The sequence below is a fragment of the Fusarium pseudograminearum genome, chromosome 2, assembly GCF_000303195.2.
Source record: "Fusarium pseudograminearum CS3096 chromosome 2, whole genome shotgun sequence".
Classification (NCBI taxonomy): Eukaryota; Fungi; Ascomycota; class Sordariomycetes; order Hypocreales; family Nectriaceae; genus Fusarium; species Fusarium pseudograminearum.
In genome coordinates, this window is record NC_031952.1 from 367699 (window position 1) to 387682 (window position 19984).

At 46.2% G+C, this 19984-nt stretch overlaps 8 protein-coding genes across 8 annotated transcripts; 4 read left to right on the plus strand and 4 right to left on the minus strand.

The window, feature by feature from the left end:
- Positions 1–633: 633 nt before the first annotated feature.
- FPSE_07515 (uncharacterized protein) lies at positions 634–2877 on the plus strand (the record flags this gene model as incomplete). The annotated part of the gene is made up of 3 exons (XM_009260633.1): positions 634–847; positions 901–1167; positions 1220–2877. 3 exons carry the CDS (start codon positions 634–636, stop codon positions 2875–2877), a joined length of 2139 nt encoding a protein of 712 aa, XP_009258908.1.
- Positions 2878–3737: 860 nt separating this feature from the next.
- FPSE_07514 (uncharacterized protein) lies at positions 3738–4420 on the plus strand (the record flags this gene model as incomplete). The annotated part of the gene is made up of 3 exons (XM_009260632.1): positions 3738–3985; positions 4169–4238; positions 4292–4420. 3 exons carry the CDS (start codon positions 3738–3740, stop codon positions 4418–4420), a joined length of 447 nt encoding a protein of 148 aa, XP_009258907.1.
- A 478-nt stretch (positions 4421–4898) lies between these two features.
- Positions 4899–7141, minus strand: FPSE_07513 (uncharacterized protein; the record flags this gene model as incomplete). The annotated part of the gene is made up of 3 exons (XM_009260631.1): positions 4899–5662; positions 6421–7002; positions 7054–7141. The coding sequence occupies 3 exons, from the start codon at positions 7139–7141 to the stop codon at positions 4899–4901; spliced, it is 1434 nt and encodes a 477-aa protein (XP_009258906.1).
- An 803-nt stretch (positions 7142–7944) lies between these two features.
- Positions 7945–9841, plus strand: FPSE_07512 (uncharacterized protein; the record flags this gene model as incomplete). Its single annotated transcript, XM_009260630.1, has 2 exons — positions 7945–8044; positions 8097–9841. The coding sequence occupies 2 exons, from the start codon at positions 7945–7947 to the stop codon at positions 9839–9841; spliced, it is 1845 nt and encodes a 614-aa protein (XP_009258905.1).
- A 96-nt stretch (positions 9842–9937) lies between these two features.
- Positions 9938–10708, minus strand: FPSE_07511 (uncharacterized protein; the record flags this gene model as incomplete). Its single annotated transcript, XM_009260629.1, has 1 exon — positions 9938–10708. One exon carries the CDS (start codon positions 10706–10708, stop codon positions 9938–9940), a length of 771 nt encoding a protein of 256 aa, XP_009258904.1.
- An 863-nt stretch (positions 10709–11571) lies between these two features.
- Positions 11572–14956, minus strand: FPSE_07510 (uncharacterized protein; the record flags this gene model as incomplete). Its single annotated transcript, XM_009260628.1, has 3 exons — positions 11572–12267; positions 12319–12957; positions 13010–14956. 3 exons carry the CDS (start codon positions 14954–14956, stop codon positions 11572–11574), a joined length of 3282 nt encoding a protein of 1093 aa, XP_009258903.1.
- A 581-nt stretch (positions 14957–15537) lies between these two features.
- On the plus strand, positions 15538–18730 carry FPSE_07509 (uncharacterized protein; the record flags this gene model as incomplete). The annotated part of the gene is made up of 6 exons (XM_009260627.1): positions 15538–16468; positions 16518–17020; positions 17076–17105; positions 17160–17551; positions 17609–17945; positions 17990–18730. The coding sequence occupies 6 exons, from the start codon at positions 15538–15540 to the stop codon at positions 18728–18730; spliced, it is 2934 nt and encodes a 977-aa protein (XP_009258902.1).
- A 26-nt stretch (positions 18731–18756) lies between these two features.
- FPSE_07508 (uncharacterized protein) lies at positions 18757–19701 on the minus strand (the record flags this gene model as incomplete). Its single annotated transcript, XM_009260626.1, has 1 exon — positions 18757–19701. One exon carries the CDS (start codon positions 19699–19701, stop codon positions 18757–18759), a length of 945 nt encoding a protein of 314 aa, XP_009258901.1.
- Between the last annotated feature and the right edge of the window lie 283 nt (positions 19702–19984).

The following is a 19984-nucleotide window of genomic DNA, read 5'->3' on the forward strand; positions in this document are numbered from 1 at the left end:
AGCCAATGCACCATTTATACCTATGAGAAGAGGAAGTAGACGTTATAATATTGCTTTATTGATGGTGTTAAAAAGGGGAAAATTGGTCAGAAGCTAGGCGTTCACGATAGAAAATACACTTTGCAGGACAGTTCTCATGATAATCTTGTATATCGTGACCAACTACTCGGATGGCTCTCGTCTATTGACAACTGCACTAATTGCTATCTGTATCGCCTAGATTGACACTGATAGGTTAAATCTTGATTATTGTACAAACCCTTGCGATTGTTTCTGTTATGACTCTACTATAGCCTAGCTTGGAGGTATACTAAAGCCTTGCTACGTTGTTTGTCCTGTTAGTTGCAAAGCGTTTGTCGCCTATTGTGTTATTTGTCACGTAGCGCAATCTAATAAACGTGATTCAATGCAAATACAATTATGAGTCACCGCCCCAGACAACCTTCTCCTCTTGTTTGCTGCAGTGAATACCTCGCGCCTGAGACTCCCACTTCATCTATTTAAGCAGGCCTTCTCCCCTTCATTTTCCCATTTACATCCCCCCCTCTCTCTTCATACCACCTCACCTTTATTGAGACTTGACGCAAATTCATTTGACACGCTACCTCGATACCCTTTCACTCCTTCCTTCAGATGGCGTCTTCTTTAGCGCTCCCTCCTGACCGCCCAGGGGATATGCGTGCTGTCCGGATTCATACTTCACGCACCGTCAATGTCGAGCTACCAGATGGAGGAACCCGAGACATTACATTCGCCGCTGGCACGGTCGGCTATCTCCTTTATGATATCCCGGAAAGGAACAAATGTGCTGTTCAGCTCATCAATCACATGGGCCAAAGACTGGATTGTGTGCACCACCCACCTAATGTTTAACTATTGAATGGCTAATGATCTCGTCAGGCACAGTACCACGACGACTCATCGACATCGGTGAGCTCAGCTCCAACTTTGCCATCCGACGGCCACAAATTGTACAAAGCCAACGAGCGACAACGATTTCTCATCGGCGTGCAAATGACGCCGCCGGGAGAGCCATCCGCTTTCTCTGGGACGATTTGCATATCAACGGAAGTGTTTTAGGTGATCTGGGCTTGAAGACTGATCGCTTGAACGAGGTTCTCGACGACCCTTCTAAGAAACGCGACGCAATTAATACTATCATTGCTTGTGAGTACATAATCTGTCAAAGTATTATTTCCAGTTCACTGATCCCCTACAGCATTCTCAGACCAGGCATGGACTGCCGTCAACACACCGGGACTCCCAATCAGCGCGTTCCGTAACATACCCAGAATCACGACGACTAGACCTCGGATCTTAGGCTCACAGACAATGATATATCTTCGTGTTTATATCGACGGTGGCCGATTCGCGACGTACACTGGCCGAAGCAGCGATCCCATCGGCAGACAGATACAACATGATTTCGCGATTCGAGGCGATACAAATAACCTTGGACACTATGTGGAAGCTAGGAAGTATCCCGCTGCGAACCGATATGCACTGCAGATGATGCTTCTGACTGACGCAAGCGAGATCATCATCAAGATGGCGGAGACGACGCTTTGCTCCCTCCTTGGAACCTGGCACCCAGCCCTGACACGGAGCTCTCATACCCGGCTGCAGGATGAATTGGGTTCTGGTAGCACTCGTTCTATCAACCATATGGTTCTTATGTCTTCGTTCGGAACCGTCGCCGCCACTGCTCTCGAGCGCGCCAACTATCCGAAGCTAGGGGGAAGAGGCTGCAATTGGAGCTTGCCTCTAGAAGAATCCAACTTCGAAAAGCGTGAATGGATCCGATACAGGATTCAGACGGCCGACCGACGCTCCATGCTAGTCTATCGCTGGCAATCCTCCGTAGGTACTGTTGGAAAACAACTTGGCTTGGTAGCCAGGTTCGGCAGCGTTTCAACAGGAGACATAGAGAAGGGTTTTGGTATCCACGTTAAACTTGACCATCTTCCTGGCATCAAGAAGGGCGAACCTCTGGTGATATCAGTGGAAGTCATGGAAGATGGTAAACCCCACCCGACGCCGTGGTATCGTGGCCCTATTCATGGGGCCTGGGACAACTGTCACGAGCTGCACAGTTTTACAATCAAGGTCGAGTGGAAGGACCAAGCCAGCAATCAATGGTATACCTACCCAGTCGGATACCATGAGGTTATATCTGTATTTGAGCAACGGCCAGGTGATTCGACAATTACCAGAGATTGGAGAAAGGCTACTTGTATCCTTCAATTCTTTCACAATCGCCGATATAGGAACCCGCCAAGCTATCTGCTATCGCACTATAGCCCTCTCATCAGAGAAGCGGTTTACGATCATTTATCCCAGTCTATCAGCTTCCAGATCGTTCCTCAAGTTGCATTGGACCCTCCTGCACACGTCTCTTTTGCCCAAAATTTCATGTCACTCGGGAGGGCATCCGAGTCATCTTGGCCAGCGATAGCTGTTGGTCCCCAACCACAATTGAGCTGGTTCGGTGGTGGTAAGGGCCACTTGCCATCCTGCGTCCTATGTCAGCAGACCATTGCATCTCATAAAAGCTCACTTACTGTGGGCTGTAGCAAACGCAAGGGCGATTTTCATGTAGCGGCCGACGAACCTAATCGTGACAGAATTCTCCAGGCTTCATGCCGCTTATGCTGGGGTATTTTTCGACGGCCCTGTATATGGGTTAAGTTTGGGCAATGGAGAGAGGATCGTGGCATACCTCCCTCGTACTACGGTGCCGCAATTACTCCCAAGTACAGTGGTGCAGCCATTCCTATTGAAGCTCCAATGACTGTTGAAACATATCAACAGCTAGAGGCTGACATGGAAGAAACTGCAGCTTTGGATGACGGATTGGGCGATGAGGAAGAAGACTGAGAGTGTGGTCAATGTGGATCAGTCGTGCACAGTAAGATTGATGCTTTTCGTGGGTTATTTGTGCAATCGCTGGCAGTGGCTGGGTGGTCGGTTGCTTTTTCTCATCTTGCATGATGGTCTTGATGATGTCCGAATGGGACTGCCTTTCCAACGGAATAGGCTGTATATTAGACGACTGCGATAAACCAAATAAATCGTAGTATCTTGAAGCAATTTATCCTATAATCTGAGATTAGTCGTAGTGGTGATTTATAGTTGATGTTTTTAACCACTCCAGCTCTGATTTTTTAACGTCTAAATAGTAAAATGAAGCTCGCTATAGGTTTATTAACATGTAAAGAGAGAGGCAGGTTGAGATAATCATTGAGATAATCATTGATTGTCTAAGTTGTCAAGTCTAAGGTACAAGAATGAACGGATGTCTATGTACAATAGATCACGTGATCGCATGTCTTCTTCAACAGGGTTACCCCCTTGGGCAGATATCATCAACGTGAATTGAAGTAGACAAATCTTACCAGCGCCCTATTGAATCCCTACCTAGGTAGACAAGAAATTCAAGGCACAAAATCGTGCCCCTCAGAGCGAAAGCCCCCATTGTCAGCCGTGGCATGGACCACTTTGACTTGACCATGGTTCCTTCCCACTTTGACGTCTAAACGGCGCTAATTTTGGTGGTTAAGGCTTAGCGTCTGCACACTCTAAATTCATATAAGTTGGGAAGGAAAGTGCACCTTCCATCTAGACAATCAGAGCACATTTCATTAGATCCGTAGGTTAGAAATTAATTCCAATTGAGTCGTATTCCCAAGTCAACCGTATCATTTTGTTCGTCAACTTAGTCAAATTTACTTGTCAAAATGGATACCACTATTCCGCAAATCACCATTACCTCTCCCACAGGTGACCAAGTCCCTGTCCAACTCTTCCCGCTGCCCGCGCCCAAGGGCGCCAGAGTTAAGGTCTGGGAGTTCTTTGAGACAGAACCAGAAACAGAAACAAATGCCGCGCCATCTTTCGGTACATACCCCGTCCAACTTTCACTTGTTCTCATGGGAATTGAAACTAATGAGGAACTAGATTGGGATAACGCAAGTTTTGATGATGCGTAGGAGCACATTAACGCCAAGCAGGCTCAAGCCGATACAATATGCCAACAAGAAATTGAAGACTCGATATACAGCCATTTGCCGAATTTTTTTGCTGAGTACAAAACAATGAGAGTACCAGCGGCCAACTTTACGCCAAAGTGTTGCCGCATTTGCGGTCGATCTTTATGCTCACTACAAAGTCTGAGGAATCATCTTGGGGCGAGAGTCAGTGATAAAAAGAAAAAGTGGCTGGGCTGCAAGACAGCAAAGGTATGTATAGCTCTCATTAACATGGTATCATTATGGCTAATGAAACTTGATAGAAACTTCTTCAAGACGGTGGGGTGGAATGGGACCCCAATGCCCCTGAGTCCGAGTCCGAGCCTGAGAATGGTAATAATGAGAAGGATGAGGATGAGGATGAGCCACCCAAGAAGAAACGCCGAGTATAGGAATATTCTACAACTCCGGGACATGGTAATTCATTCAGTGCGCCATATTGAGATAGACAGATGGCAGATAACAATAAAACAGTCATAGCCTGGCGAGACAAAGTTTTTCCTCAAAACTGGGCAGCCCAACTCTTAAATGTCCAATAATCCCCTCAACCGCATAACCGGAACGGCACTTATTCCTAATCCTCCCACTCGGGCATGGGTTATCGCGGTGATCTTTTCTCATCGTGGTAAGGAGAGCTGATTGATAGCACGGCTTGGCATCAGACCCTTGGAGTCACTTGTCTGCAAAATGTGTCTGCCAAGGCACTATCACGTAAAAGGTTGAGGGGTTTGCATGTCAGAGATTATCAGACCGTTACATCTTATCTGATGACATGTAGTCATACCACTTCGGATTAAGCTTAGTTGACAAGGTTAAATTGAGCTAGTGAGAAATCTCTCAAGTGTCGCAACCAGCAACTCCAGGACATACTTAGGTAAGGAACTCGACAATCAGTGCTGTCTTGTACCCCTCCTCGGCGGATTCAGACCCAAGATTAGCAGACCAACGGCCTAATCCCCACGTGTTTGTATACGTAAAACTCCATGTTTCCCCTGTTGGAACGCAATCGTTATCACAGATTATCTCTGGAACTCTGCATTCTAGCACATCGCCAGTAGAGGTAGGGATTTCGCACGTGAGCTTGGCCTGCTCAATGGTCGGAGTAGTGTCGCATTGCACCCAGTAGGCGAGCCCATTGTTGTCTCCAAAGTAGCCGCAAATTGGCTGCTTGTTGTCGAGCATGAGGTAGTGCGTGACAGGGTCGACGGCGAAGAAAGCGTCGCTGAAGTCACCTTCGCTGTTATCGTAGAGAAGAACGGCGTATCCATTTCTGTCGGCTAGAAGAGTTTGACCACCGGTTGGGCCGCTTTGGGCGGTGACACGGAATAATGGTACGGCGGTGTTTGACGGAACTGCAGTCGTCGCGTCAACTGTGGTTGGAAGATCGACAGGCTCTGAGATTGTGCCGGATGTTGCAGTGGTTTCGGCGGTGCTTGCTTCTGTAGTAACGACTTCGGTAGTGGCAGTTTCGGTTGCGGTAACCTCTACAGTAGAGGCGGATTCAACGACTGTCGTGGCTTTGGTATTGACAGCGTCTGTCGCGGTACTAGTTAATGCAGCGTAAGAAGCTGAGGATAGAGTTAAGCTCGATGTTGCTGATTCTGCTATGGATTCGACGGATGAAGAGCCCGATGCTGGAGTAACTCAGTCAGTTGAATCCTTTTCGTCATTCGACCCGGTACTGATTTACCTGAAGACCTCGGTTTACAGACGCTCGCAAAAGAAACATGAAGGCCAGTAAGGCCAATGGCCAACGAATGAAGGGCGGCACAACGCATAATTGAGAAAATCGCTGCAACGAATGACGTGGGTGGGAATTTTTAAAAACACAGAGTGAAACAAGACGGGAAAACACTCACATTATAAAGGTCTGGTTTGTGGAAATGAACATACTGTACTATTGAAGTCGGTTCCTGAATTAAATCGATAGTTTCTGTTAGTAGACTCAACTAGCGCATCTTTCCGATGGCTATGGAAAACAATTGGTTAATTTCCGAGCTGAACATTATTGACGCTATTCTACCCTGAATGACGCTAAATAAAGGAAATACTTTAAACTTGTAGTTAACGTTATTTATTTTATGAGGGTTAGGAATTAAAAAACAGTGAAAGGGTGACCTAACAAAACAGGTTTTATTACCATCTATAATGTAAACATTTCTTGGCAACACAGGATAATAGCTGACACGACTGCACTGCAGCAAATTACTATCCCTCTATTGATATGTGATTAACATTGCCGTCATGTCATTTATACGGAAATCCCCAGCACGCACGCCGCAGCTACCGCTACCGTCAGAGCAGTCTGGAGCCAGATAATCATGGTCGTAACCAAGGCGATCACAAGACATATCGTCCGAATTACTGCTGCAGTAAACGGCCGGAATCTTACATTCCAGCTCAGAGTCAATAATCTGGCATGTGATCATTACCTCCTCCTCTGCAAGGAACCTTGGGCAAACCTCCAGCCATGGGTTGGAATCGTCTTGGCCGTAGATTGCACAAACGGGCTGTTTGTTGTCTAATAGAAGATGTCCACTTTCGGGATCGATCGTGAATACCCCAGCTGTGTACTCTGGTTTGTTCACTACACTAAGGAATAGCAAGTTTCCCATTACTCTATTCGATAGAATGGGTTGACCAGTAAATGGGGGACGAAAAGGTGATATGATGAACGACGGAAGTGCTGCATCAGAGGTAGTTGCCGAAGACGTAGCCGTCAACGCAGATGTTGGGACTTCAGTGGTCGTGTCTGGCGCAACAGCTGTTGTGGATAATGTTTCGGTCGAGGTTGTCGATTCGGCAGTATCCTTTTCGGTGGAAGAACTTTCATCTGTCGAGACGACTGCCTCGAAAGTTGTAGTACCAATGAATACACCACTAGTAGATGCACCATAGGTCATGACCGTTGTTGACGCTGAAACCAACGCGGAACTCAATGCTTCCGTCGTTGATAGTGATAAAGGGGTGGCCGCTGTATATCTGCTTAGTAAAAAAGCCTGTATGAATGGAAAATATTGTTTACCAGATGATCTGGGCTTGCAAACACTTGCCACAGCTGCATTGTTGAATGCGAGGCTGGTTGCCAACACACGATAGGCGCTGATACGCATGGTGGATATAACTTGCAAGTGACAGTTACAAATTAATAGAACAGAAAGAGGAAAATATAGGGAGGTTCCTCTCTTTATGTATGGCTTTTCCTACGAGTCTCGATTCAATAGTTTTTGTTAGTGTTGAGCTAGTGGTTAAACAGTGTTGTCAGTGCTTTCACTAGGGTGAGACTATTTAGTAGTCTATTGATCTGCGGTATCCATGTTCAGCCTTGATTCAATGCGCCACAGTTAATAATGCCTTGTTGAATCAGATTTTCCATTATATATATATGTACAAAGCTTCATTATGAGATGTGAAGTTCTATGGTGAATTACAAACCAGCTAGCTTAGTTTCCTAGCTTCCTGCAGGGTATCCGTACATCGGCATCGGAGAACTTCAGCTCCGCAGGGGTCTTGGGTCAGTGCGCAATGTCAGACTCACATCCTCTTTAGCATTGTCCTATCGTTTTTGAGGCCCTTAATTTTGACAATAACCCTTTGCTACAAGCGGGGTAGTCAGCGATATATGACTCCTGGTATCCAGTCTCACCACACAGGTGTCTAACTTGTCGAGACAAAACACCATTTCTACTTGTATATCGAAGACAACCAGCCATAAGAGTCGAGCATGGCTGACACAAATGTCTGTAAAGTCTGCCGCAAGGTCTTCTCTAACCCCATCATCCAATATTCATCATGGACTCAACACCACACAAGTTACCAAGAAATTTTGTCAAGCGTCGCCAGTGGATGTATCATTTGTCGGTGGCTAAGTTTGCAAGTCCCTCCTCGTCCAGCTAGTCTTTCCAAAAGTCAAGAAATGTTCAATACTGTGAGCGATTTCAAGGATTTATCGAAGTCCAATCCAGTTGTATGCTTCAAGGGAGAGTGCTCTTGGGCCTCTCCATTTTATATAAGAGGTTCGTTACAACTCCTACATCCTTGGTAGACATTATAGTTGACTTTTACTAGTTTCCGTCAAACGGCAGGACTCTGCATCTTCCAATGTTGCAGATACCATAGACGCCCTCGGTCAGCACCCTGCATCTCCATCGCAACCACCCACGACTGATGCACCAGCCACTAGTCCAGATGAATCACTCGACAAACTCAGAATATGGCTCAACAACTGCACCAATGATCACAAATATTGCTTACAGTCCATCAATCCTGTCTTCTTTCCAACACGAGTCATCGATACGCAAAACATCGAAAATGGGATTATTAGTTTACGAGAAAAAACCCATATATGTACTGAGAAAAACTTCCCACCATACTGGACGCTATCTCACCGATGGGGTGACCCAGCAAAGGTCCTTCAGTTGTGTAAGGGCAACACGAAAACAGGCACAGTCAGTAACGAAGAGCATTTCCGAAATGGCATCGGTCTTGACGAAATATCACCGACATTTAGAGACGCAGTTCAACTTGTCCATAAAATGGGATATCGGTATATCTGGATAGATTCGCTGTGTATTTTTCAAGATTCGCCATCGGACTGGGAGGTAGAGGCCGCACTGATGAATGATGTCTATGGAAACTCGTTCTGCAACATCTCTGCTATCAGATCCTCTTATGACGCTTCACTCGGTCTCTTTGGACCTCGGATAGTCGACCCAAGGACGTTCCAGCCATTCTCAGTAGATGCCGAATTTCCAGTTGATGGAAACCGACGTCGTGAAAAATGCCGAATCTCATACAACAGTCTATTTACCAACGATGTTAACAACTCACCTCTAAGCAGTCGAGGCTGGGTTGTACAGGAGAGATTCCTCGCTCGAAGAATCATTCACTTTACCCGGACTCAATTGTATTGGGAATGCTTAGAGTTTACGAGATGCGAAGAAGACCCAGAAAATGAGCGCGGCTTAATGGAGACGAACGACCAAACAAAAGAATATCGAGAGATGAGAGAATACAAAGCTACTCTCCGAAAGATTATCCGGGAAGTCGACTTCAAAGAATTCGGTGCTAGCCGTGAAGGGGGTACTCCATTCAGAATTCCGTGGCCTACGCCCCGAGAGTGCTGGAGACTCATGGTACAAACATACAGTGGCTGTGATCTCACCCAAAGGGGCGATATTCTCATCGCTATCCTTGGTGTGGCAAAGAGGTTCGAGGAGTTTTACCCCAATGACAAGTACATGGTCGGATTGTGGAAAGAAGCGCTTCACACAGATCTTACATGGGAATCCAACGCATTTGAAGGCGCTCCCGTCAAACGCGATACAAGCCTCGCACCATCCTGGAGTTGGGCATCCTTAATTGGTGGCAGGATCACAGTACAAGCAGCACGTCAAGTATATGGCGGAGAGGCGGCTTCGTCTATCGAGTTCGTCGAGGCCAGGGCCGATCCAGGACACAATGACAAGATATTGGAGATTGACATCAAAGCGACGTTGTACTTCTTTCAAAGGCGAGAAAGCACCGAGGAATATGACTTTTTCGCTGTTGAGTCCATGTCACGCCATGCTTTCGGTGGGAACGTGGATATCAAATTCGACACGGGAGAAATTATAATGCAACATAAGCAGAACGGCTACAAAGGGATATGTATTTCTGCTCATTCTGGATACCAAGGACAGGGTAGGTTTCACGCTGTCTTTCTTATCATTGAACATGTTTCGGGATCTATGTACAGACGCATCGGCAAGCTTTCTAGAAGTGGCACTGGATGGTCGACCGGGAATGATAAGGTTCTCATTACATTAGTTTGACACAGGCTGCTAGATACTGATACAGCACATATTCATTTTCCGATTCATGTATTCGCAGTAATAAGCCTGGACAGATAACGCAGACAGTAACAATGATTAGACTCCTTGACCCTCTTGATCCACTGGTTTCTCTTTTTTCTCTTCCTCCTTCGTATCTGGTATCGATCCTGGCATCTCTACAGGCTTTTTCGGCATCGCGTCCATCTCGTATATAGGTGCAGACTCCGGCGGCAACTCGGCTGCTGCATAGTTGGTTGGTGGCAACTCTACTGGTGCGTTGGCAGTCCATTCGGGTTTAAACTCGGTAGCCCATGAGTTCTCAGGCTTTGGGGAACTGGGTGGATTCGACTCAAGCTTGGCCCCGTTCTTCTTTCGACGCTGTAGCCAAAGACAGATAAGAGTACCGATAGCTGCTGCTCCTGCCGCAATGGCGCCGACAGCAATACCGGCAATCGCACCGGTAGATAAACTCGACGAGGTTGTGGGAAATACTTCGCCCCCCTCGGCAATCCGCATAAACTCTCTCTTGGTCATGTTGACTGACAACCCTTGTTGAGAGCAGTCCCACTGCAATCCCTGGAAACCTATTTCGGAATTCTCTGGCTTTTCTTTGGCTATGCATTGCGCGAAAGCAATGAGAAAGTCATTTTCGTAATGGTCCTGGCCGCATTCGCAAAGTATTGGTACGGTGGCTTCGCCTTCGATATACTCGTAGCACATTGGCATCCAAGTCTCGGCGCATGGTTTGATTTCGTCATTCCAGTACGGGTGACTGCTGTTCCATACGTATCCCCACGGTTTTGTACTGTTTTCAGCTGCCAGACATGTTGTGAAGAAGAGGGAGAGGATCAGCCATCGAAGTTCCATGTCGATTCGGCGAGTCGGTATCGTGACTAGGGATGGGTCGGACACTGGCGGTGTAATTTCGCTTGTCTATGGATAGGTAGTTGTTGTTGACGAGTTGAATGTTAGAGAAACTCCCTATTCTTGGGCAGCATCCGTAACAAGAGTGGCAAAAGAAGCACCGACAATAAGGCACAATATCAACAAAAGAAAAGAAAAACAATAGAAAGAAAAACAGATTATGAAGTTCTGTCGAGCCGTAGGATTTCATCTAACTTTACCACCTCCTCCCTTACCAGGTAGTAATCCTTTTAACAACACTTACCCTATTATGGCTCTTAGTCTGAGGCGATGCCATGTTTTGGATGCTGGACCCTGTTTATTACATTCAAGGTTGAATCTTGGCTAACCAATAAGTGTCTGGATAGCCTCGGAAATGACCCATAGCCATCCTCCCTTGCTACCGGGAGGCAGAAAGAATGACCTCCAGTCTTGGGGTGCAGAAATAAGTAGCCCAAAGAGTATAGTCTAAGCAGCGTAAGAAAACATACTAATTATATCAGTTACGCTCTTAGCAGACATCTGATACCCTGAGGCCGTGAGATATAACATGACAAGACCCATAGTTTTAACCCTGCTAGTCTGACTTCCTCAAATATCTCCTCTTTTCATCTTCGCTATGTACTGTTGCAGTTTCACTTTTGTAGATGTACTTTATTTTGACATCTGCGGTCGGAAAATTAAAGATAACACATTCCACTTGTCGTGTTTCTTAATTATTTATGAACTTCACCAATCTTGACGCAGCTGTAGATAAAATATTCATCTCAAGTAATGTTCAACATCAGACGCCTCAACAGGTTGAATAGTAATGTCAAGTCCTCAGATTAAAGAAGATTACTTTCCTCTATAGACATTAGACGAGAAAACCACTCGACCAAACTCTTCAACTCGTTATCCTCCATTGGGGAATCTCTCATCTCGTCAATGATGGGATCAAGAACTTCCCAGACTTTGAGAAATCGACTCTCAGTAACCGAGCCGAGGTTTTCAAACGCAATCATCATACCGCGGTGCCGCTCGAGACTCGTCAAATGATACATGTTGTAGGGATGGTGATTTTCCTGGCCAGTTGATCGTGCTTTTGCCATGGCCTTCAGTGAGATAAGTTTGCAGGCGTATATGAGAGCAGCCGCAAGACCTGCTGCCAAGGCAACGTTGACATTTGAAGACGAGTCCAAGTCGAGTATTGCCCCGTTAGAACGTCGCGGATTGTCGATGTCATGCTGTATCATGACCTCGCTTCCAGGGAATATGAAGTCCACCTCTGAAGGAGTGTCAGTTGCATTGAGTGCTCCGCCGTCGTCTCGAGAGGCTCCAGTCCGAAAGGTTGGATAGGAGCGAAAAGTCGACAAAGCCTGTGGTTTTTCACCTGTAGAAGATGGAATGAATAGTAAAATATTGGACGAGCACGCCTTTTGGAGCATGCTATCAAGTAGCTTGTGGGAGCTAGACTCGGTGGGTTTAATGGGCCGAGGGATCAGAATAATCTTTGCGTTTCGTTGAATTGCCGCGCCGATGGCCTGAAAGTGTTATTACTCGAATGATGTCCTTGAACAAGAGTTCAAACTTACAAGAGCCACTGATTTAGCCTCGAGGGTTCGCTCACCATTCTCAGAGGTATATGTATCAACTCTCATAGGGTAAAGCTTAACCATTGGACACACCCTCGCGATCGTTTCTGCCATGACTGTCCCGTGGCCTAGCTCAGATACATACCAAGGGCTCACCATGTTGTTTGTTTGGGCAGCTGCAAAGCTTCTGCCGCCTATTATGTTCGCTGATAGTCCAGAACCATAGACCTCCACGCCATCATCTATCAACGCGACCACAATATCGCTAGAGATGGTGTTGGGAGCCCAGGGCTGAAGATCACCAATGCATTGATCCCAAAACCGTTTAAGAATATCGGCAAATGCGTAAACGGAATCAAGCCATCTATGCCCTGCTCGTGATTCGACAGTTGGTTGAGCAAGTCCTAGAGTGTCAAAATCCTCCAACATTCTCCCTTTCCCTCCTCGCTTAACAAAAACTATTTCGATATTGCGCTTATAGGCGTCGGTATCTGATGATTCTTTTGTCTTTGAAGCGTCGTCACCCTTGTCTTCTGCATTTTCGATGGATTTGTTGTCTTTTGTTGATACATTTCTGGCTATGCGTTGGCGAAACTCTCCTATGCAAGCTGATACCCACTCTGGAGACTCAACCATCTTCTAATAAAGTTAGCTATCATGTTATTATTTATTCATATCAACTGTTGCTTACCTCTTCATCCTCGGGGCCAAGTATGATGATCTTTCTCAAGCGGGGCAATAGTGGTAAACCTTCCGGCTCGCTCCAGGCTCTCAAAGCCGTATTGTTGCCACTCCAAGTTAGAGTGACCTCTCTGATTTGACTATTACAAGTCACAGCCGAGCCTCTCCCAGCGTCTCCCCATGCCACATTAGATCCTAAATTACAAATAACTCTAGGATCCAAATCGACCTTTTTCCAGTTGAGCCGCTCAACAGTTATTGCTTTGAGGGATTCCAAGATCGCTTGATCGCTGTGCGGAAACTCACTCGAGTCTTCGACATCTACCCTGATGATATGACGAACACCTTTAGTTTCTAACCAATTGAAGAAAAATTGCATGTCCCTTCGATCCTTTCCATTCTTCTTAGTATCATGACGACCCTTGAACTCAACTTCAACATTTGGGAAAGAGACAAATTGAAGGACATCGTCAAACTTCATATTCGAGAAAGTCTCAACAAAGATCCTGTCGGTGATCTTTGAAGGCAGACCCCGGTAATCGAAGTAGAGTTGAATATCTGAATCCTTGTTAGCCAACAGCACATCAGTAAAGAAATGGAATTGGAGCAACTGGCCATTGATACTGCTGCCGTAAAGGAATGACTCAACCATGTTCCCATTCCGGGTTCGCATATAATGTAATTTGAGCTCTTTGAGTATTTCTTTCCAGTCTTCAGCAGGTACTTGCTTCTTTGGTGTCGGCTCTGTCTCTTCTTTCTTTCCAATAACTTGCTTCGCGTTGACCAACCCAGTCCTTTCTTTTTCGAGAGGGAGGTCAAAGGATCCCGGATCATTTGGGCTTATCTCGTCACGTGCTGTGTCGAGGACGTTCATCATTTCTTCGGTGGCAGCTTTCGGGGTGTAACGAGCATATTTGAGTAGGCCATCTTTTTCTCTGTGTGAAGACCGCTTATTCCGCCATATTACCGAGGATGTCTGCCGCTTTGAGCTTATCTCGTCTCGTTCTCTGTCCGGGACTTTCTGTCTTTCCCTATTGGTGTCCTTTTTCATGTCAGAAGTAGATTTGAGCTTGACCTCTTTCTCGCTGGGTGGAGCTCGTTTGTTCTCCATCATTAGCGAGGATGTCTGATGATGCCTGTACACTGAATTGCCTTCTTTGTCGACAATGTCCAAAAACGTGACGGGACCCGCTGTGTTTTCAGGATGTCTTTTGTCGAGAATATATTCATCGCGTTGAATGAACAGGCGTATCGTAGCTAAACTTGGTCTTCGGCTAACCATCGCATAATGTAAAGGTATTCGTCCATAATCATCCTGCATGGCAAGAGCTTCATCTCTGGCTATGGTGACCAACTTGATAACCACTCTCTCACGTATAGCCAGTTGGAAGGCAATATGCAAGCAAGACTTGGCTTTTTGTTCAACACAGGGGATCTCAATTGCGTCTTGGACTGCTGCTTGCCACTCTGGGTACTCGGTGCACTCAGACAACATGGCTTCAATTAACAGTGGCTTTCGGGTAGAGATGGCCATGTAGAGGGGTGTTAGCCCATCGGAGTTTCTCTTTGTCAACAGTGTAGGGTGGTCTTTGACTATGCTCTGGATAAGAGGCATCATATTGCTAGACCTGACGTCGCTGCGGTTGTTGATAAATCGAAGAGCAACATGCAGGAAGGTATTGGAATCATCCATAACCAGGCCGATGACATCCCGAAACTCATAGAGAAAGTCATACAGTGCTTGAGGTTCAGAGAACGTCCGGTGCCTGTTTTCCATCGCAGTTGTCGCAATACGGAATCGGGCTCTCGAATCAATTTCGTCTTCATCGTCTTCGTCGTCTTCTTCATCTTCATCATCCGAGTCTAATTCTGAGTGATTGTACAGTTCCCCCTCGGAGTCTTCGCCATAATGGTCTTCGCCTGGTAAATAAAAGTTGCTTGAGGTTGATTCGTCCATAGTAGAAAATTGGCACTGATTCCAATTGTATCTGACATTGATCTAAATCCCATCGTTATCAGTAAAAGCGCCATTGATGTTGAAGAGACCATGCGCACAGTGTATGAGACCACAAGACTCGGCTGTCGAGTTCCCCTCTTCTCATTTTCATGCAGTCATCCCATGCGTGATTTATTCAACTGGCTACTTGTGCTTATCATTTTGCAAGTAAGCGAATCACGTCTCATTTTTCTTGGTCATCGCCCCTCCTCAGACTTCAGCCGCAAGCCAAAGACACAGTATCATGCAAATGGCGACACAGCAATCACATTTGCTATAGTTGGTAGTATGCCTCTCCGAACAAGTCACTGCTCTGCAATAAGGAGCACTATCTCCGTCAAAATTACAATGTCTGTGGATATTTGGAAAGGTAATCCATGATGACGAAAACAACGACTGAACAGTCAGTGCAGGATCGTATCGACGAAGCCAGTGATGCGCCAAAAAGGGAGCATTCATCATTCACATCGAAGATGAGTCAAAAGAAACCAACAGATGAATCACCATTTCAACGGGACTCATTTCTGTTAGCAAAAGACAAAATGCCGGAAGAAATGCTCGATTCTGGTTCAGATTCTGATCCTGAAAAGCCAGTATTGAGACAAATTGCAAAAGACCACCAACAAGCCCCCAGCAAAGAACAAGATCGCGAATCCCTTCTAAGGGAGCTTGGACAGGATTCCTTCACTACGTTGGAGGAATACAAAGCCGCCAATGCTGAGAGGCTCAAGCGATGTTACATGGCCGATGAGCGAGATCAGAATAGAAATATTCTTCACTGGTTATCCGTCCATCTTCCTTCTAATCCTACCGACGATGAAAATACAAGTCTTCATTGGCTTGTAACCACGGTAGTAGAGTTGGAGCCCAAGATTGTCACTATGGTCGCAACGGATAGTCAAAAGGCCAACTGCTTACAGACTGCGATCGAGCATGCGAGATTTGACTTGATAGAGTCTCTCTTCAAAACAAGTGATGACGACGTTTTGAAAGTAGCTATATCACAAGGAAATCATTGCAATGAAACATGTCTTCACTTGGCTATCAGGCTTGGACCATCAGGTGTTGGGCTAGTTTTACAACTGTTAGAAAAGTCTGAACCGAAAGCAATCCTGAAGCAACGGACATACAGATTCGAAGACGATAAACCGAATCATGGGAATACTGTCTTGCATGACTTTGTTCATATCAATGTTTGTTTTGTCAAGGGATATATGAAGACTCTGAGAAGATTCATCCAACTATGCCCGGAAGCATTAAAGATGTCCAATGCTGCGAAGGAATCACCGTTCCAGTTTCACATCTCGACGAGGAACAAGGTCTATCCAGATTGGCAGGGATTAGAGTTTTCACCGCGAAATGAGCGACATGACAAGAAAAAAGAAGCAGCAGCCAAGGTTGGAAGACTACTACTGGATGAAGCGTTTTCTCAGTCAACCTGGGAAGATGCTTGTGGGTGTGTATATGGTGAAAGTGAGTTCTCATTTACTTTCTGAGTGTACGCTGCTAATATCTGGTTCAGAGACTTTTGACCAAGCTACAACGTTCAGACCCGCGGCTCCCATCAACAAGCGGATAGACAGGTCGCACTCATTTCTCCAATTCTATCCTATTCTGTCGTATGTCGAACTTGTGCTAGCCCAACCCAACCCCCAAGACAGTCATGATACGTCCACACACCTATCCGGTGAGCACATCGACATTACAACTGCTAGACATCGTGCCGAACGAACGGAGAGTATAAAAAGAGTATTTGCGTGGTTTAGGAAGCAGAAAGTGAAAAGAATCCTGAACCTTGTCGTCAGAGATGATACGAGATCGCCCTGTAGCGATGCGGTTATCGAGGAATGTCTGAGAGACTTTGATGTTCGATATCTGCAATGGACGAAAGACGACCTCTGTATCGAAGTTCTTCACAATGCTGGACTTTCCAATGTTAAAGAACTTTGGCTTCAATGGAGCGGAAGAAACTCGGTCCTGTATAGTTGGTCATGCAAAGATACAGGGCTACCCAAATTGCCACAGGTGAGACATGCTGGCTGGACGTATATTTACCTCTCAAGCTAACTGGTTCTTTTAGCTTGAGATGGTCCATATCCATACACGAGCTGTAAGTACTCAACCTATCCACAAGTAGTGTGCAACCCTAACCTCTTGGTAACAGGGAATAGAATCACCAGACGCAAACAAGAATAACCTCAAGAACTTCAATATCCGACTCAAGGAAAGTATCGACAGTGTTCAAATCGACGACTACCAATCGGACTTAACAACAAAGGTTACGAAAGCACTGCAAGAGGATTTGTCTCCTCTGGGGTCCAAACTGCAAGCGTCTATGTCCACATGGAGTGGTGGTCCAGACTACGTCCAAATCGCCAAAGTTGGTCAAGGAGAGAAGCCACCCATGATTGAAGCTACTATCGCTGGGTTCAAGGCCAGAGCGATGTTTGATCGCCAAGATACAAAAGGTGTTCGACAGATTAAAGTCGATGATGAATCTCATGAGACCCTAAGTGAGGCTAATGCTTCTAAAACCGACGACCGCCAAGAGCAAAAGTGAGTCGAGAATCCTTCTATGACCGAGAAACAGGCTTCTGATAACAGTATTTACAGGGGACATCGCTGGCTTGATGCCATTAAGAGACTTAAGACGGGTATTAACATTTATAAACAGAATAACCAACTCACAGTTCGGCCCATCCGAGTTGCGTTACTCGATGATGGAGTGAATCCAGGCGAGTTGGTTGTCCCCGGGGTCTTGAAGGATGGTTGGCCACTTCCCAGCACAAGTCGCCTCCATAGCTCCAAGCCATACTACAGCTCAGACCAAGGTCATGGCACAAAGATGGCAAGACTGTTGTACTTCATGTGTCCATTTATATCTATTTATGTGGCGAAGATTGATATGTATCGGGAGCACGACACGAGCGCTGCGATGTCAGCTGCCAAGGTACGACACCTCTGACTCTGTAGATCAAAACTAATTTCTCCCAGGCAATAAATTGGGCAGTGAGCAAGAACGTCGACATCATCTCCATGAGTTGGACTGTCAAGCAGGTCAGATACGGTCCAAACTCAAATCAAACGGCCATCACGGCACTTGAGCGGGCTATACAATCAGCAGCCAACGCTGATATCCTGCTGTTTTGTGCTGTGCAGGATTCTGGTCACTACGAAAATGACGAGATATCCTTTCCGCAGAAGAGTGATACCAAGAAGCTTATCATCGTAGGTTCGGCTAATGAAAACGGAGACAAGTCCACATTTGTCAACGAGAACAGCTTCAACTACCTTTTTCCTGGGGAGATTGTCATACCGGAGATACTTACAGAGCACGACAAGGGAAGCTCAGTCGCTACTGCGGTGGCAGCCGGAATGGCAGCTATGATATTGTGGTGTGCCGAATACCACTCTAAAACCCAAGAGTCTCGGGGTGACAGGACACTCCTCAGTACCCCAGCTACCACACTCTCACCTGGCCTAGCTATTCCGGAAACATTTGAGACAGGTTTAAGAACGACACCAGAATGGGACTTTCGCCGCGATGGAAGAATGAGTGCTCTTTTTGACGCACTCAAGCCAGACAATGACAAGTTTGTGGACATCACGAGCATGATAAACTCGGTCATGGCCAGCGTCGATGAGTTTCACGAGACAGATCTTGAGAACCAGAAGTCATGTATCGAGGCATTTGTGTCCATGTGCAAGGGAAATTTGCCTTTAAATCGTCGATAAAAGAAATCCATAACCCATCGTTATCTCTAAATAGCAATATCGACAGTAACCCCCACGTCACTCTTACCCTCAGCCATCTGTGGTTCCTCTGTGTCCTTCTCATCTGAAGCTCTAGGTACATCATTGTCCATGATGAAAATACATTGATCCAGAAGATTGACCTTGTGCAGTTCATCAGTCATACCGTCAAAAGCCGTCTTTTCCTTCATACCCGGTACAAACACTATTGGATCATCCTTGTACCCCAGTACCCTCTTCAACTTCGACTCCATATCAGTCAAGGTCCCGACCTTGGCCCTGACAGTGAATGTTGCCGTGAACTCCTCATCGGTCTCGCGACGAACAAGTATTGCCGTACGTACATATGTCGGTAGGCCACTTCTCTTGGACTTGTTTTCGTAAAAGTTCCACTCGACACCATTGCATGCATCTGGATCACGCTCTGCGCCAATATTGCAGTCGAGGTAGGCTTGCCCATTGATGCTGATCTTATCTCCGATGACTGTCGAAGTCGATAATCCATAGACGGCCTTGACGCTTGCCGATCCCCCAAACTGGGCTCCCAAGGAACCCTCCAATTCCCTCTTTTTCTCTTCCGTGAAGTTGCTCCTGCAGAGGCCAAAGCTACCTTTCGGGGCGATGTCATACACAGAAGGTTCATCCCATGACTTGCAACCTTCTGGCCCTTGGAAGACGGCATTTATCCTGACGAATTTGAATCTCTTGCTGGGGTCTCTCGGCAACAAATGCCAGTCGAGAATGATCAAACTGCCGTCTTGAGACTGATCCTGGTCATCCACAAATGAGCCGTGGACAGTAGCATGTCGATAACCGTAGACTACTGCAGGTTTGTTTTGGTCATATCCGGTAAAGTTGCGGTGCTGTTTCTTGCCATGTGCCTTGATGCGGAGTTCGAACTCCTCTTCATTCACTTCATCTAGCTGGACAGCGAAACTTCTCGTTTCAGCCATAATACCGTGAGGGATTTGTGTTGTGAGATACAGTCAATATTTGAATGGAACTTTGATTGATTGAGGAACGAGGGGAGGGACAATTATGTGGTAAGATTACTGTGTGTTGGCATTGGCCAAAGGACACAGAGTCTTGTTCTGTACGGCGTTCCAAAAGAACCATGTGCGCAGAATTTCAGCTCCTTGGATGGAGTTATTTTACCAAGCCGTGAGTTTTTCCCTTGGTACTATATTATTAACGATTGCTGAAATCATGGCAATATGCATGCATAGTATTCAGTCT